The sequence below is a fragment of the Grampus griseus genome (genome assembly GCF_964374135.1).
Source record: "Grampus griseus genome assembly, chromosome: 2".
NCBI lineage: Eukaryota > Metazoa > Chordata > Mammalia > Artiodactyla > Delphinidae > Grampus > Grampus griseus.
In genome coordinates, this window is record NC_139018.1 from 165738930 (window position 1) to 165758491 (window position 19562).

Genomic DNA, 19562 nt, shown 5'->3' on the forward strand with positions numbered 1-19562 from the left:
TCACACTGGGCCCAGCTCGGCCTCAAGGCACGTGAGCTGCCCTGTGGTGGGTGAACCCTGCGCTTCTCAGCCCTGTCCAGAGTTGGGGCTCGGCACAGGGGGCTTGCTGCTCTGGCTTTTTCATACAGCTCACCAGCTGCTCTTGGCCCGCAGGAGAATTTCCAACCTTACAAAACAAGATGCGAGCCATCCTGCGCATAGAAGTGGAGGCCGTGCGGTTTCTGAAGGAGGAGCCGCACAGGCTGGACAGTCTCCTGCAGAGAGTGCGAGGCATGACCGACGCCCTGACCATGCTGCGCAGGTGACCGCGGCTTCCTGGGCTGGTGGGGGGGCGGGGCTGGGGTGAGAACTGATAGTTTGACGCCAGACTTCTTGTTGGTTCTGATCTCACAGCCAGGCAGTCAGCCGTATTTGGACATTGTCTGCTCCAGCCCTGGTGGTGGTAGGTGTCAAGAATATAATAATAAACAGGACCCCTGCCCTTATAAAACTTCCTTTCCCACGTGGGAAACAGACACGACTACCACACATGAACCACTTCCCAGTCTTCCCAGTAGTGGCAGTCCTGAATTTTCCTTTTTTTTTTTTTAAGTAGAACTTGGAAATTACAAAGATGTTACCCCTTAGATCTTGGACCAGATTTGAGAGCAGGTCACAAGCAGAATATAAATTCTTGGGAGAATTTTAATCACTAATAATCTTTAATCACTATAATCTTTTGATCAGGTTTGTAGGAGAAATATGTGAAATGCGCAGTTGACTTTAGATGAATTATTAACTGCATTCTTGTAACAGTGACGTCAAAAAGAACCTCTTGAGATGCTAAGACTACAGAGCGCACTATAATCACCTGTGTAAGTTCCAGGATGCCAAAAATAATCTGAATTAGAACAACAAGAGGCCTCTTCCTGCAGAGACCTCGTCTGCCTGGGCACAGGAACAAGTTGTACCCGAATTGCACTTTCTCACAAGTTCCCTCATTTAAAATTGCCAGAGTGAACTTTTCCTTCCTGTAGGATAAAAATATGTTCAAAGAATTCTTAACTAAGCTCTTACCTAAATGTGGTAACCCACCCACAAAGCCTAAAGCAAACCATCCTTATTAAGTGTTTAAAGAGGGAGCAGGCTGGCTGGTAACGTTGCCCACCCTCCCTTCTCTTCCCTGAAAAACAATTTTTAAAAAATTTTAGAGCCAGCACAGATGAAGCTCAGTATTTGTCTTATCTCCATCTAAAAACAGATGGGATTGTGTGTCTTGAATGTTATAGGACTTTGTGTCCCATAAATGCTCAGTGGTGGGAATGATAGATAAAGCCCGTTAAGTAACTTTAACAATAAAAATAGAAGAAATATTAGCTGCTCATCACAGGCCTTTATACTATTGATCTTTCCTTGGTATCTTCCCGGTATCACATGCTGTACGCAGCACTGTGGAAGACACAAGAAGGTAGGTAGGAATATGCACGACCCCAAGGACAGGCACATGTCCTGGTGCCTGATAGAGAAGACAGAGCGGGTGACAGTCACAGTTCAGAGCAACTTAGCGGAAGGGATTTGGTACATGCTGAATTTGAGGTGCTGGAAGGATAGCAAAACAGAGCTGCCCATGAGGCACTTAGAGTTAAGGGAGTCCCTGCCTAACTCGGAGGGAGGAGAGGTTTAGAGTTGGAAGTCGCCTTCATGAAGGTGATTACTGAAAATGGAAGCAATGCCTATGATAGAATGAGAAGGAAAGGAGGAAAGAGACCCTTAGGGATTTGGGATTGAAGGGACGGGGTAGGTAAAGAGCAAAAGAAACAAGTGAGTAGAAGAGGAGAGTCGTAGAAAGCAATGTCTTCTTTCCAATCAAAAAGCATTTTGCTAAGAAGGGAATGAGGGACTAATTAAAAATTATGGGCCGAGTGCCATGTGTGACAGAGTCTTACATGTAACTACATTGATCGTAGCACCGAGCCCCGAGGAAGACATTGAACAGCACTGTCACCGTCACTATTATAATCTCCAGAAAAGTATCTGAGGCTCACAGAGGTGAAGTTCCCGGCCTTGCAGAGCTAGAACAGGGCAGAACCGATACTCAAACACAAGCCTGTCTGACCCCGAAGGTCATGTCTTTGCCGCTGGACCATGGGTGGAGGTGGACAGACAGAATCAATGACCCCGCCCCCCAAGCAGAGGAGGACTAACCCGGCGGTTAGATTCGAAGTCACTCGTGATGTTGCAGAAAGGCTGCCCAAGTCCGGGTGGGGCAGCCAGATGGCACCAGGCTGAGCTGTAGGAAGAGCAAAGCAAAGGGAACTGGCATATAAACCACCTCCCAAGACATGGAGCAGTGAAAGGAGGAGAGAATGGAGGGTTTAGGAAGCTTTGGGTTAGAACCGAGCATCTAGGAGAGCTGCCCAGGCCTGGATCGGGTGCAGGAGTTACTGTTAGAATCGTGTGTCCACTTGATGTCACCACCCCCCAGTCTGGACACGACAGTGCACGTGGAAAGGGGAAGACAGACCATGTCCTGAGGGAAAAAGTAGGCAAGCAGCAGCCGGAGATAACGAGGAGGCAGTTAGGTTGCTATGGGAACCCTCAACTCTAAGCTGCTACTCCGGGTTTTAGAATCTTAATTTTGCAACACAGTCGTGCCTGGCTTTGGGATGACACAGCACTCAAGCATACCATACAACTAAAATGCACATTACCTAGTTCACCAGTTCATGCTGCTGTGCGTGGTTTCTCCCAGGCATGTCACTGATGGGCTCTTGAAAGGCACAGATGCAGCCCAGGCCGCACAGTATGTCGTGATGGAAAAGGCCACGGCCGCAGAAGTCCTGAAGGCCCAGGAGGAGGCTCCCCGCGCCTCGGGCCAGCCCCTCCCCGGTGCAGGCGTCCCCGGCGACGTGAAGTCGGAAGTGGTGCCCTTGACGGTTCACCACGCTCAGAGCTCTCCTGTGGTCATCCAGCCGTCCCAGCTCTCCTCCGCGCTGCTGAACCCTGCCCAGCACTTGCCAGGGGGGCCCGGGCCTCACCCGGCCAGCCCTCCCGCTGTCACACAGGAGGTGACCTCAGCTCTGCAGTCCCCGCAGATGCCCGGGAATGGTTCCTCCGTGCAGAGCCTGTTCATGGACGAAATCCACAGTGTGAGTGCCAAGAACAGGGCAGTGTCTATCGAGGTAGAGTCCTATTTCGATTTTTCGTAATTCCATAAAGGAGGAAAGGATGTGGTCCTTTCCTTCCAAGAGTGTGTACAGTCTGGTTGTGGAGATAATGCATATGTGTATCAAAGATATATTTTTATCAAAAATATATATCTTTCTATTTTATATACATACCGGTTTTTTTAAACTGTAAATGGGTTTCAATGGCCAGGTTGAGAGAGAGGCCATCAGATTTCAGACAAGGCTTAGGCGCCCGACCTGTAGGAAGGTGAGGCAGTGGTGTGCGGCTAAGTGTTGCACAACCGGCATTCTAATGGGAGAAGCCTCCTTTGTAGTGTCTGCCAATTTCTGTGGTGCAGAGACTCCCACCATTGCTGATATCGGTGACCATGCTGGTGGGAAGAAGGGTAACACTCAGCCCTCCCAAGCCAGTGTGAGCTGGGGAGGGTTTGCCAGTGACCTTGAAGATGAAGTAGAATCTGGGTAAGCAGAGGGTGGGAAGAACATTCTAGGATAGCGGGATCCTGGGGCAAAGGCTGGACCTTGGATAAACCAGTTTAAGTGGAACAAGAAAGGAGACAAGGCTGGCAGAACAGGCTGGAAGCTGGTTTGGGGCAGCTGACTCACCATCCCCATGGGGCCAAGGTTCATTTCATGGGTATCAGAGAAATGCTGTAGCTTGGACCAGTGATAAAAAAAAATGGCATCTTCAGAAAATTAATCTGGAAACAATAGGCAGAATAGATTAAGGTAGTGGGTCTCAGAAGGAAGGAGAAAGAAGGTCTCAAGGTCACATAATGTAGAGAGAAAACTTGCTGTGTTCTTAAATATTCTTTTCAAGAGCTGGTATAGGTGCTCAAGCAGCACATTGCGTTTCCCTGGCTCTCTCCTTCCTCTTCCCTAAAATGTTTCCTCCACTCATCACTGTGTCCTTAGCCACCTGGTCCTAAGCATTCCTGCCTCTCTTGCAAGTCAGCAGCAGATAACTCTGGTTTCAGGAGGAGATGGACCTCTTAAAACCACTAAGGCCACAGTCATGGCCACTGGGCCTCTGAATACTAGGTAGCTCCCCTCTGCTCCAGTCAGTGGCTGTGCCCCCTAATCCAAGTTAGCTGCTTACAGAATGCATAAGATGGGGTGGAGTGTGATTGGCTGATGATGATTCTGCCTATCAGAGTCAGGGAGGGGACCAAAAACATATTTCCTCCTGAAAATTAGTGGATTTACCACTTCAAACATCTCTACATTTAAAGGATGTCAGTAGGATGATTCTTTTATTGAAAAAATGTCTATTGAGAACCCACTAGGCATAGTTACCATTGTTACGTGTATATTTTAAGTAAGTTTTGATGGCACACTTACAAGTCATCTCTGAAATGCTCTGATCCACGATAAGGAGGCCTGAGTCTTCCTGACAGCTCTGCTACGGCGCTTCATCCACTCCAAAGATGTTACTGAGTCCTAGTATGTGCCAGGCCTTCATAGGCTCTGGGGTTGGCAGTGAACAGAAGGGACCAAGCCCAGGCTCTGGTGATAAGAAGTGCTACGAAGGAAAACTAGAGGAGGATAAGGATGGTGACAGTGGTGGCTGTTACTCATAGCGAGTGAATCTCGGGCAGATCCTTCGTCTCACTGGGCCCCAGTGTTCTCGCGTGTAAAATAGATTGATTCCGTGATCTCCTGGGTCTTCTCCAACCCTGACATTATGGGGTTCCACTAATCCTGGTGCTCATTTCCACTCTGTCCTCCTGGAATGATTAATGTGGCATCTCAAAATCACAGGAAAATGCTCTTTAAAAAAATGTACGGGTATTTAAAAATGCATTTTATATATTTCTCCCTCCTGTAGAACCTGATGGAGCTTAGAGATATCTCAATAGCCCCTCATTTTGTAAACAGGAGAATGTGACCCAGAAGATCATATAGCAATTCTTTGACAGCAGTGGAACTAAGACATAGGATTAGTGAGTGTTTTGGTGTTTGTTTCTGTTTCTTTGAACATCTCCTCTACAACGAAAACTCAGTGTAGAAAAACAAAACCTTAGTTATGGGATACATGCCTTTGAATGCATATATCCCTGTGTCCCTGCCGTGAGTGCTGGCGAGTATGTAGTAAGCGCTCAGTAATAAGTGAATGAATGAATGGTTGGGTTTCTGAGCGCGCCTCTCTGTGAATGAATACCACTTGGGCTTCAGTGGCAGCCCGTTTAAAACATGTAGCAGACAGCACAAGGGTCAGGTTTGTCTGATGTGCAGAAGTGTCTCTGGACACAGAAACCAGAGCATCACTTTACCAACACTTCAACTGTGTTATACTTCCTCCCACCCCGACATGCAATCTCAAAACTTTCTTTACTTGCTGTTGTCCTTCAGAAAGCAGAAAGGAAATGGGAAGAGAAAAGGCAAAATCTGGACCACTATAACGGAAAAGAGTTTGAGAAGCTCCTAGAAGAAGCCCAGGCCAATATTATGAAGTCAATTCCAAACCTGGAGATGCCGCCAGCCTCGGGCCCACAGCCAAAGGGCGATGCTCCAGTGGACAAGCTAGAACCTTCAGGTAAGGCGCTCCCAGAGCTTTGTGAGCTGCTCACCCTCGGGTCAGTGCGGTGCCGCCCACATAGGCACAGTCTCTCACTTCCTAAAAACCTCATCAATTAAAAGAAGAAAATTAATTGGAGAAGCAAGCCCCAGGTGTCCCTAGAGCCTCCCTACTAGTTTTTGTTGTTTTATTGACTACTACTTTTTAGTTATAAACATAATAGGGAAACTGTGTTCTGCGTTAGGGATCTAGAACAATGCTCACTAAGGAAGAATGTAGCTCCCCAGTTTCTGCCTTTCCTACGAATTTATGACCCTTCACAGCACCAGCTGGGAGAATATGAGACCTGCGTTTAAATTGAGAGGTTTTCTTAGAAAACGTCGGCTTTTATAGGGATATTAGATCACAAGGAGAAATCGCATTTTTTAAATCAAAATTATTAGATGGTATATTTAACCAACCGAAACTATGGAAATTAAGCATCAGTGTGTCAATAATAATACAAAAAAGCTGTTAAAAAACTTAACCTGCTAAATCTTCAGCCAATTACAAACCGTGTGCCTTATTCTCATCTTAAAATTACGGACAGTGTATCTCAAGTTGGTCAAAGAGGGAGCCCTTGTCATTACACATGAGAGGGAGACCAGAGCCCATCAGCCTGTGCCCGTTCCCCAGAGGCAGCCATCCCGAGGCCAAGCTGCCGGCCTAGGACAAGACACGTCCCAGTGGTGCTGGTGCCCTGTGACCTGGCACCCTCTACATAAGACAGGGACCGCCCACTACAGATAATCACTGGCTTGTCACCCTGATGACTTAGCCAAATCTTCATTACAACTTTCAGCAGGAAGTCCTCAAGCACCTCCTCTAAACAACTCTGTTTCAGTTGCTCAGAAAAGACACACACACTCCTGGGAGGCCAGGCAGGCCTGTGTGTCCCCAGAGTTGGGACAGAGGCCAGCTGGAAGCTCTGATCCCGAATTTCTTGTTTTACCACTTTTGTAAGCTCTTAGAGTGTTGGTAAAAGGCTGAAGTGAAGAATGTTGGTAAAGGGCAGGAGTGAAGCTCTTTCCGTTTTGAGAGAGAAATGCCTTTTGGGGGGCATTTTTCTGGGGAAAGCTCAGCAGACAGCTTCATCTCCCAACCTTTGGTGTCAATACTGATTTGTAATTCTCTCATTTCTGCATTTGCTGCCTCCTTTTCTTAGCAGAGAACCTTTTCTAACCACATAACCGTGACCAAAACGATCCACTTTCTCCCTGACTTGTCCACTGACACCTTCTGCCTCTGGCTCTTCCTGGGCCAGATTCTACTCTAACCTCCTCTCCATGAATCCTTCCTGCCAACACTGCTTTCCAGACTCAGGGATGAAGGCTCTGCAAGCCATGCAGGGAGCTCTGACCCTTCATCTCTCCAAGTAACACTCAACTTTTTGGGGTAACAAGAGATTTGTTTAATAATAATAGGTAATACTTGCATAGCATTTACTATAAGCCAAGCACTCTTCTAAATGCTTTATGTATATCAAGCCCATTTGATCTTCACAACACCCTGGTGGAGATGATATTATTAGAATACGCGTTTAACAGATGGGAAAACTGAGGCAGAGAGAGGTTAATTAACTTGTGCAGGGCCTTTCTGCTTCAGGGCCTGTATTTTCAGTTATTGCACTATGAAGAGAATAGAGAAATTTTTCAGTCAGATTGCATCAAGTTTCTAGAAATACATTGGACTTTCTGGATGTTATCTCGAAAGATGATTTTGCAATGACACACTGTTTTCCAGAAGACCCTCCAAATTCAGAACAGGACTTGGACAAGCTGGGGGCTAAGTCCCCGCCTCGTCCTCCCCCACCTCCACGGAGGAGCTACCTGCCAGGATCGGGGCTCACCACCACGAGGTCCGGCGATGTGGTCTACACCAGCAGGAAGGAGAGTGCCACCACAAAGGTCTGATGGGTGAAGCCCTGGTAAACTGTCTCTGGGTTCAGATGCTGCCCGTAGACAAAGTCTTCTCTGCTCTCATTTAGAACATAAAAAGTAGTGAGGCAGAGAAGAGAAGTAGAGAATAAACTAGGTCTCCAAGGAAGTGCCGTTGGACTAGGCGGCACTGTGTTCCAAGGTGACGCTGAACTAGGCTCTCAGGCACCTTTAAGACATGTGTAAGGAATGACCATTGCACGAAATTGCACAGATGGGAAAATGTCAGCCAGTGCTCTAGGACTAGACTGAGCACCAGGAGTTGTATCCTTCCTTGACTTTTAACTGTATGTGAAATGCAAATCACCAGCTACTTCCCCAGCAAAGCACACTGAGATTGAAAACGGGGGCCTGAGGGGCGAGCCAAAGGAAGATCATCTTACAGAGGTAACTGAGATTAGCTAACATAGCTGTGGGAGTCTTCAGAAAGAGGTTCAGAGAGCTTTAACTTCCACTTAACCTGGCAAGTTGTGTCATGTATGTTCAATGTAAAATACAATTTCCAAGGAGGGCCTTTCTTAAAGGCACTGAAGTTACAGTCTTATTATAATTCTTCAATCCGTTTGCCAGAATGACACCTTGGGCAAAGAAAAACCCAAACTAAATGCAAGTAGACAAAGCAGCCTTTCAGCTTGATTTGAAGAGCCAGGAAGCCAGTGCACCAGGCAGTGAGAGAACGTGTATTCTTTTGCGATCTGTCCCTCTTTTGCCAGCACCTGGGGGTGTTAAGCCAGTATCTGTGGTTTGACTCTTTCTCAGGCAAGCAGTGAAGATGCTGGACCAAGCCTGCAGGCTAGAGCCACAAAGTGTCCAGCAGAGGAGCCTGCTTCAGCCTGGGCCCCGTCACCACCACCTGTCACTTCCTCCTTAAAGGATGAGGAGGAAGAAGAAGGAGACAAAATCATGGCAGAACTCCAGGTATGTGGATGCGGTAACTGACGTGGCCGCCTGCCCTTCCCATCTGGGATTCTGGTTGTGTCTGACACCAGTTCATTAGCTAGAGAGGGCTGGGGAAGAGCCCCATGCCCCTGGGCCATGTAAGCTGCATCTCTGGCCTTGGCCTCCACTTTTCCAAGGTGGCACTGAACTAGGCTCTCAGGCACCTTTAAGACATGTGTAAGGAATGACCATTGCACAAAACAACTCAGAAAGTTTATACCAAAAAATCAATCCCAAGCTTTCCTAGCTCTGGCTGCTAGGATTGCCTTTCCTTTCCTTTCTTTCAGTGTGAAAATAGTCCCTGCTTCATTTTAAAAGCACTTAAGATGGGGATTAGAAATACCAGCCATTGTCCTGTCTTCCCAAGGACTGAGTAAAGCCCCCTTCAAGGGGTGTCCCCTTCTTTGGCTTTAATTCTTAGAATGACAGGCCTGGAATCACGTGGCCCGTCTGTCCTCCATACCAAGTTTCCAGTCAGTGTCAATGTCATCTTTTCAGGGATTCCAAAAAGCTTAATAATTTTGTTTCCCGTCTTCTTTGTTCTATTTGAGAAATGGTACTTTACTTTTAGATTTTTATGTGTTAACTAATTGCCACAGTCTACTCCTAGGACTAAGGAGGGGGTACAGGGCTACACCCAAAGCTCATCCCACATTCAGATCATGGTGTGAATCTGCCCTCGGTGTACATTCTAAAACCTCGTCTAATCAGTCATAAAACACAATTCCTGGACGACAGTCTGTTCATAAAGTATTTCATTTTGATCCATGAGTTAACGTAGGATATTTTGCCAATTTGATGGTCAGGTCACGACCTCCTTCGGGCTCCAGCACATGTTCACTAAGGTACCGATGATTTTGTCTAAGGTACCGATGATTTTGTGCAGGCCCAGGGATCTGCCTTCTTCATTTGGAGGAGGGAGAACATTCTGACCATGTCACTTCCACCTCAACTCTTCTGCTCTGCTTCCCATGGAAGTAATTGCCAACATTAAGCACCTTGGGTTTTCCAGGGAAAACAGGGCTGCTGGTTTACTTGTCACATGCGTGAGCCCTGTCCAGCCCCATTAAAACTCAGACTGGCCTGAGACATCCCCTCCATCACACAGTTTGCTTACAGGTTTTTAGATTGGTCAGAGAATTTCATTCTTAGGAACCATAGATTTATAAAGTTACTGACTCATGGAACAGTTGAGAGCATGGAGGCCTCCATCAGTTATCCACTGAGGGCCCTCTGACTAAGACACTGGTATGTCAGGGCTACATGTTGCTGGGCATTGGTGCTTCTCCTAAGATGTGTAGGCAGATGCTGGGGCCATTCATTGTAGCATTTGCCCCCAAATTATGGTATAAGTAACAAATATGGAGGGAGAAAGAACAAGATAGTGGAGTAGAAGGACGTTAGCTCACTTCACAAAAACACCAAAGTCACAACTGACTGGTGAACAACCATCAACAAAAAAGAGTGGAACCTACCAAAAAAAGATATACTACATCCAAAGATAAAGAAGAAGCCACAACGAGACAGTAGGAGGGGCACAATCACAACAAAGTCAAATCCCATACCCACTCAGTGGGCGACACACAAACTGGAAAATAATTATAGTGCAGAGGGTCTCCCACAAAAGTGAGAGTTCTGAGTCCCACATCAGGCTCCCCAGCCTGGGGGTCTAGAATTGGGAGGAGGAGATCCCAGAGCATTTGGCTTTGAAGGCCAGTGGGGCTTGGTCGCAGGAACTCCACAGGACTGGGGGAAATGGAAACTTCATTCTTGGAGGGCGCACACAAGGTCTTGTGCCCTCTGGAACCCAGGGAGAAAGCAGTGACTTCATAGGAGCCTGGGCCAGACCTACCTGCTAGTCTTGGAGGGTCTCCTGGAGAGGTTGGGGGGTGGCTGTGGCTCACTGTGGGGTCAAAGACACTGGTGGGGGCATACTGGGAAGGACTCATTGGTGTGAGCTCCCTGGGAGGCTTCCATTTTTACCTGCCCCACCTGACAGCCTTGTAGACTCCAGTGCTGGGACACCTCACGCCAAACAACCAACAGGGTGGGAACACAGCCCTAGCCCAAAGCCACCTCTAAACACACCCCCTTGACACAGCCCTGCCCACCAGAGAGACAAGATGCAGCTCCACCTACCAGTGGGCAGGAAGCAGCCCCTCCCACCAGGAAGCCTGCACAAGCCTCTGAGGCCTCATCCACCAGGGGGCAGAGACCAGAAGCAATGGGAAGTACAACCCTGCAGCCTGTGGACAGAAACCACAATCACAGAAAGTTAGACAAAATGAGACAGCAGAGGAATATGTTCCAGGCGAAGGAACAAGATAAAACCCCAGAAAAACAACTAAGTGAGGGGGAGATAGACAGGCAATCTACCCAAAAAAGAATTTGGAGTATTGATAGTAAAGATGATCCAAGATCTTGGAAAAAGAATGGAGGTACAGACTGAGAAGATGCAAGAAATGTTTAACAAAGAGCTAGAAGATACAAAGAAGAAACAGAGATGAACAATACAATAACTGAAATGAAAAATACACTAGAAAGAATCAATAACAGAATAAATGAGACAGAAGAATGGATAAGTGAGCTGGAAGACAGAATGGTGGAAATCAGTGCTGCAGAATAGAATAAAGAATGAAATGAAGACAGTTTCAGAGACCTCTGGGAACATTAGGTGCACCAACATTTGCATTATAGGGGGCCCTGAAGGAGGAGAGAGAGAAAGGGCCCGAGAAAATATTTGAAGAGATAATAGCTAAAAACCTCCCTAACATGGGAAAGGAAACAGTCACCCTCCCTAACATGGGAAAGGAAACAGTCACCCAAGTCCAGGAAGCACAGAGTCCCAGGCAGGATAAACCCAAGGAGGAGCACACCAAGACACATATTAATCAAACTGACAAAAAGACAGAGAAAATACTAAAAGCAACAAGTAACATACAATGGAATCCCCATAAGGTCATAAACTGATCTTTCAGCAGAAACTCAGCAGGCTATAAAGAAGTGGCATGATATATCAATAGTGATGAAAGGGAAAAACCTACAACCAAGATTACTCTACCCAGCAAGGCTGACAGAGAAATCAAAACTTTACAGACAAGCAAAAGCTAAGAGAATTCAGCACCACTAGACCAGCTTTGTAACAAATGCTAAATGAACTTCTCTAGGTGAAAAAGAAAAGGCCACAACTAGAAACAAGAAAATTACAAATGGGAAAGCTCACCAGTAAAGGCAGGAAATCATTCACACACAAATGTGATATCAAAACCAGCAGTCGTGAGAAGAGGAGAGTACAAGTGCAGGATACTAGAAATACATTTGAAATTAAAGACAACTTAAAAACACTCATATATATTATACAGACTGCTATATCAAAACCTCATAGTAACCGCAAACTGAAAATCTACAATACACAGAAAAAAGAAAAAGGAATCTAAACACAACACTAAAGTTAGTCATCAAATCACAAGAGAACAAAAGGGAGGGAAGAAAAGAGACCTACAAAAACAAATCCAAAACAATTAACAAAATGACAGTAAGAATATACATATCTATAATGACCTTACATGTAAACAAATTAAATGCTCCAAACAAAAGATACAGACTGGCTGAATGGATACAAAAACAAGACCCTTCTATATGTTGTCTGCAAGAGACCCACTTCAGATCTAGGGACACATACAGACTGAGACTGAGGGGATGGAAAAAGGTATTCCATGGAAATGGAAATCAAAAGAAAGCTGGAGTAGCAATTCTCGTATCAGACAAAATAGACTTTAAAGGACTGTTATAAGAGACAAAGAAGGACACTACATAATGATCAAGGGATCAATCCAAGAAAATATAACAATTGTAAATATATATGCACCCAACATAGGAGCATCTCAATAGATAAGGCAAATGCTAACAGCCATAAGAGGAGAATTCAGCAGTAACACAATAATAGTGGGGGACTTTAACACCCTACTTACAGCAATGGACAGATCATCCAGACAGAAAATCAATAAGGACACACAAGCCTTAAATGACACATTAGAGCAGATGGACTTAATTGGTATTTATAGAGCATTCCATTCAAAAGCAGCAGAATACACATTCTTTTCAAGTGCATGCAGAACATTTTCCAGGATCACACACTGGACCACAAAGCGAGCCTCGGTAAATTTAAGCAAATTGAAATTGTATCAAGCATCTTTTCTGACCACAGTGCTATAAGATTAGAAATCAACTACAAGGAAAAGAAAAAAAACCACAAACATGCGGAGGCCAAACAATATGCTACTAAACAACCAATGGATCACTGAAGAAATCAGAGGAAATCAAAAAATACCTAGAAAAAACAATCCAATCCAAAAATGGGCAGAAGACCTAAATAGACATTTCTCTGAAGAAGATATACAGACTGCCAACAGACACATGAAAGAATGCTCAACATCATTAATCATTAGAGAAATGCTACAAATGAAAACTACAAAAATTCAAAACTACAATGAAATATCATCTCACACCAGTCAGAATGGCCATCATCAAAAAATCTAGAAACAGTAAATGCTGGAGAGGGTGTGAAGAAAAGGGAACCCTCTTGCACTGTTGGTGGGAATGTAAATTGATACCACCACTATGGAGAACAGTATGGAGATTCCTTAAAAAGCTGAAAATAGAACTACCATATGACCCAGCAATCCCACTACTGGGCATACACCCTGAGAAAACCATAATTCAAAAAGAGTCACATACCACAATGTTCATTGCAGCTCTATTTACAGTAGCCAGGACATGGAAGCAACCTAAGTGTCCATTGACAGATGAATGGATAAAGAAGATGTGGCACATATATACAATGGAATATTAGTCATAAAAAGAAACGAAATTGTTATTTGTAGTGAGGTTGGTGGACCTAGAGTCTGTCATACAGAGTGTAGTAAGTCATAAAGAGAAAGACAAATCTTTAACACATACATATGGAATCTAAAAAAAAAAAAGGAATGAAGAACCTAGGGGTAGGACGAGAATAAAGACACAGACCTACTAGAGAATGGACTTGAGGACACGGGGAGGGGGAAGGGTAAGCTGGGACAAAGTGAGTTTCATGGACATATATACACTACCAAATGTAAAACCTATAGCTAGTGGGAAGCAGCCGCATAGCACAGGGAGATCAGCTAGGTGCTTTGTGACCACCTAGAGGGGTGGGATAGGGAGGGTGGGAGGGAGGGAGATGCAAGAGGGAAGAGATAAGGGGATATATGTATATGTATAGCTGATTCACTTTGTTATAAAGCAGAAACTAACACACCATTGTAAAGCAATTACACTCCAATAAAGATGTTTTAAAAAAAATACCTAGAGACATGAAAATGAAAACAGGACAATGCAAAACCTATGAGACATAGCAAAAGCAGTTCAAAGGGGAAGTATATAGCAATATAATCTTACCTCAGGAAACAAAACTCTCAGACAACATAATCTTACACCTAAAACAACTAGAGAAAGAACAGACAAAACCCAAAGTTAGTAGAAGGAAAAAAATCATAAAAAATCAGAGCAGAAATAAATGAAATAGAGACAAAGAAAGCAATAGAAAAGATCAATGACACTAAAAGTTGGTTCTCTGAAAAGATAAACAAAATTGATAAACCTTTAGCCAGACTCATCAAGAAAAAAAGGGAGAGGGCTCAAACCAACAAAATTAGAAGTGAAAAAGGAGAAGTTACAACAGAAACCACAGAAATACAAAGGATAATAAGAGATTACTACAAGCAACTATATGCCAATAAAATGGACAACCTAGAAGAAATGAACAAATTCTTAGAAAGGTACAATCTCCCAAGACTGAACCGGGAAGAAATAGAAAATATGAACAGACCAGTCACAAGTACTGAAATTGAAACTGTGATTTAAAAACTCCGAACACACAAAAATCCAGGACCAGATGGCTTCACAGGCAAATTCTATCAAACATTTAGAGAAGAGTTAACACCTGTCCTTCTCAAACTATTCCAAAAGATTGCAGAGGAAGGAATGCTCCCAAACTCGTTCTTTGTGGCCACTATCACCCTGATACCAAAACCAGACAAAGATATCACAAAAAGAGAAAATTACAGGCCAATATCACTGATGAACATAGACGCAAAAATCCTCAACAGAATACTAGCAGACCAAATACGACAATGCATTAAAAGGATCATACACCATGATCAAGTGGGATTTATCCCAGGGATGCAAGAATTTTTCAATATCTGCAAATCAATCAGTGTGATACACCACATTAACAAATTGAAGAATAAAAACCATGTGATCATCTCAATAGATGCAGAAAAAGCTTTCAACAAAATTCAACACCGGTTTATGATAAAAACTCTCCAGAAAGTGGGCATAGAGGGAACCTATCTCAGCATAATAAAGGCCATATATGACAAACCCACAGCTAACATCAACAGTGAAAAGCTGAAAGCATTTCCTCTAAGATCAGGAACAAGACATGGATGTTCACTCTCGCCACTTTTATTCAACGTAGTCTTAGAAGTCCTAGCCATGGCAATCAGAGAAGAAAAAGAAATGAAAGGAATCCAAATTGGAAAAGAAGAAGTAATACTGTCACTGTCTGTAGACGACATGACACTATACACTGAAAATCCTAAAGATGCTGCCTGAAAACTATCGGAGCTCATCGATGAATTCAGTAAAGTTGCAGGACATAAAATTAATACACAGAAATCTGTTGCATTCCTATACACTAACAAACAATGAAAGATCAGAAAAAGAAATGAAGGAAACAATCCCATTTACCATCACATCAAAAAGAATTAAATACCTAGAAATAAACCTACCCAAGGAGGCAAAAGACCTGTACTCTGAAAACTGTAAGACACTGATGAAAGAAATCGAAGATGATGCAAACAGATGGAAGGATATACCATGTTCTTGGATTGGAAGAATCAGTATTCTCAAAATGACTATACTACCCAAGCCAATCTCCAGATTCAATGCAATCCCTATCCAACTACCAATGGCATTTTTCACAGAACAAAAAAAAATTTTTAATTTATATGGAAACACAAAAGACCCTGAATAGTCAGTGCAAGCTTGAGAAAGAAAAATGGAGCTGGAGGCATCAGGCTCCCTGACTTCAGACAGTAGTACAGAGCTACAGTAATCAAAACAGTATGGTGCTGGCACAAAACGAGAAATATATTCAATAGATCAATGGAACAGGATAGAAAGCCCAGAAATAAACCCATGCACCTATGGTCAGTTAATCTTCGACCAAGGAGGCAAGAATATACAATGGAAAAAAGACAGCCTCTTCAATAAGTGGTGCTGGGAAAACTAGACAGCTACATGTAAGAAAATGAAATTAGAACATTCTCTTACACCACACACAAAAATAAATTTAAAATGGACTAAAGACCTAAATGTAACACTGGATACTATAAAACCCTTAGAGGAGAACATAGGCAGAACACTCTGACACAAATTGTAGCAATATCTTTTTGGATTCACCTCCTAGAGTAATGAAAATAAAAACAAGAATAAACAAATGGGACCTAATTAAACTTAAAAGCTTTTGCACAGCAAAGGAAACCATAAACAAAATGAAAAGACAACCTACAGAATGAGAGAAAATATTTGCAAACGAAGCAACCAACAAGGGATTAATCTCCAAAATATATAAACAGCTCATGCAGCTCACTATCAAAAAGAAAAAACCAGCTCAATCAAAAAATGGGCAGAAACATTAAAAAGAATGAAATAATGCCTTTTGCAGCAACATGGATGGACATAGAGATTATCATATTAAGTGAAGTAAATCAGACAGAGAAAGACAAATATCCTGATATCACACACACACACAAAAAAAATTCAAAAATCCCACCAGGGTATTTACTGTTGCTTTCTTTCTCCAACAAGTAGTTATTTTCTTTAATTGATTAATTATTAGTGATGTCTTAATAAAGATTAATGAACACGTAATAGTATTTATTGTAAACTCTACATTTAAAAAAAAAAAACAATGGGCAGAAGATCTAAATAGACATTTCTCCAAAGAAGACATATAGATGGCCAAAAGCACATGAAAAGATGTTCAACATTCCTAATTATTAGAGAAATGCAAATCAGAATTACAATAAGGTATCACCTCACACCAGTCAGAATGGCCATCATCAAAAAGTCTACAAAACAATAAGTGCTGGAGATGGTGTGGAGAAAAGGGAACCCTCCTACACTGTTGGTGGGAATGTAAATTAGTACAGCCACTATGGAGAACAGTATGGAGGTCCATAAAAAAGTAAAAATAGAACTACCATACTACCCAGCAGTCCCACTACTGGGCATATATCTGGAGAAAACCATAATTCAAAAAGATACATGCATCCCAATGTTCATAGCAACACTATTTACAATAGCCAAGTCATGGAAGCAACCTAAATGTCCATGGACATATGAATGGATAAAGAAGATGTGGTACCTATATACAATGGAATATTACTCAGCCATAAAAAAGAATGAAATAATGCCACTTGCAGAACATGAATGGACCTAGAGATTATCATACTAAGTGAAGTAACTCAGACAAAGACAAATACCATATGATACCACTTATATGTGGAATCAAAAAAATAAATGATACAAATGAACTTACTTACAAAACAGCAACAGACTCACAGACTAAGAAAATAAATTTACGGCTGCCAAAGGGAAAAGGTGGCGGCAGGGGAGGGATTAATTAGGAGTTTTGGATTAACATATACACACTACTATATATAAAATAATCAACAAGGACCTACTGTATAGCATAGGGAACTCTACTCAATATTCTGTAATAACTTAAATGGGAAAAGAATTTGAAAAATAGGTATACGTGTAACTGAGTCACTTTGCGGTACACCTGAAACTAACGCAACATTGCAAATCAATTATACTCCAATATTAAAGTATGGTATAAATAATAAATAAATCATGGTATAAATAAATCATGACCTGGTTTGTTTCAAATGGATGACTAAGCACTAGATAACTTCTCATTTGTGAAGGGTGAGCAACAAGCACTAATGATCAAAGAAGTGAGGCGTTTAAGCTTGTGAATAATCTTGCACTAGCCCCCGAGAGAAGTAACTTTCCTTCTAGCCACTTAGAGCCCATCACTTGAGGATATTTCCCTCCACTGAAAGCTAAGTATCTTTGATGCTTCCTTTGACTGAAAGCGTTACAAAGGCAGAGTATCTGGCTTCTTGTTATATTATTGGTGGTCAGGTAACAGTGGTGAGTGAAGTGCTCTGACCCTAAGGCAACCAAACCTCATTAGCCAGCCTGCTGCACCGAAGAGTCGGCCAGCGGCCATGCTGGAGCCTTTGCAGGCTCTCGAGTTAGACGCCTCCCCTACCCGCCAGCCCCTCTGAGGCAGGAAGGAGCAGCTGCAGCACCGCCCCCCCCCCACCCCGCCCGCCCCGAGTGTAATCGTAGCACAGCTTTCCTGCTCTGCGTCACCAGGCATCAGAAGAAACCACAAGCTCCCGAGTTCAGGGTCTAACAGCCCAACGGAAATGACGAGTGGCCTTAGCAGGCAGAGCCCCGGGCACCTCCAGGGCCCGCGAGGACCGGGTGGGTGTCTAAGGAGGGAACTGGGAGCCAGCGGAGCGAGGGAAGAGCAGGCCGGGGAAGGTCCCGGGCATCCGCTCCGCTAGTATTTTAAAACCTGTGCTGGAATGTTCACCTGGGGAAGGCGTGAGGTATTCTTTGTGCCTGCAGTTATTTCCAAATGACACTATTTGACATTAAGGAAATACGAGGCGATCAGTTGAAATTATTCACTTCAACAACTGCTCTTTAATCCTGCCTGCACATTAGAATAATTTGAGTTAAAAAAAAAAAAATCCTACAGCCCAGAGAGTCTGACTTAATTATGCTCTGGGTGAGGCCTGGGTAACAGTATTTTTTTTCAACTGGGTGTCATGTAGCCTGATTGAGAATCACCGATTTCAGGACATTTCGCTGCTTGGGTTACCGTCTCTCCTGCTCTCGCGATCATATATATTGTCACTTCTTTTCTGCCCTATAGACACAGCAGATGCTTTCTCTCTGAGAACCGAGCTCCCTCACTCAGTGTTCACAGGAGTGGCCCTGGGCTCCTATAACTACGATCCATCATTAGTTTTCAGAGACAAGTCTTTGGGGGTCAGGCAGCTCCCAGGCCGCTCAGAATCACTTGCGTGCTAAAGGAATTGCTTTATTCTACGTGAGTCAGAACTACCCAGGGCACAGGAGTATGTTGCTACTGCAGACAACGAATTGTTAAGGATTACTTTCCTTTTAAGGTTTAATGGTTTGCAATATCTTGTGCCCTTTTATAATGAAGAGGAAAAAAGATAGATAGCTTCTTAATTCATTTACATATTCAGCATTTTTTAAAGGTCAAAGCCCTTTAAAAGAAGCCCTACTAAATGCAAATCAGGTTCACCCGGACAGGAAGAAGGGGCGTTCTTTTCAAAGGCTCTATCCATTTAATCTTAGCCTGGACCAGAAAATAAGGAAGCCTTTGGCCCGGGCTTTGCTGACCTGAGGTCAGATGGGGAGCCGGTTTTCAGGGCGCTGACGCCCTGGCATGACCCGCATGTAGGACCCGGCCGGGGTCTCGACCGGGAGATCCTCTGGATTCCCTGCCTGTTCCCTCTGACCTCCTTGCTGCACTCGGATCCCTATTAACTCAGTGTTTTAATTCCTTAGGCATTCCAGAAGTGTTCCTTTATGGATGTAAATTCAAACAGTCACGCTGAGCAGTCCCGGGCTGACAGTCACGTTAAAGACACTAGGCCGGGGGCCACAGCCCTACCCAAGGAGAAGAAGGTAACGTGGCAATTACACGTTGGCCACCCGGTGGGCCGTCCTTCTTTCCTTGCTCTGACACTAATACCGCTCTGTGCTTGAGCTTCTGTACCTTCTCTTTTTTCCTCACCCTTCTTT

The 19562-nt window shown here is 43.8% G+C and overlaps 1 protein-coding gene across 12 annotated transcripts in view; it reads left to right on the forward strand.

Annotated features, from left to right (window-relative positions):
* KIAA1217 overlaps positions 1-19562 on the forward strand; it is a 326913-nt gene that overhangs the window by 298376 nt on the left and 8975 nt on the right. For 7 of the 12 annotated variants that reach the window (XM_082647790.1, XM_082647787.1, XM_082647781.1 and 4 more), the window contains 6 exons: positions 154-301; positions 2732-3161; positions 5520-5703; positions 7468-7631; positions 8421-8579; positions 19326-19445. In XM_082647790.1, the coding sequence (XP_082503916.1) occupies positions 154-301; positions 2732-3161; positions 5520-5703; positions 7468-7631; positions 8421-8579; positions 19326-19445 (1205 nt within the window). The remainder of the gene's footprint in view (positions 1-153; positions 302-2731; positions 3162-5519; positions 5704-7467; positions 7632-8420; positions 8580-19325; positions 19446-19562) is intronic. The other 5 variants (XM_082647780.1, XM_082647784.1, XM_082647782.1 and 2 more) reach the window with 3 other exon arrangements.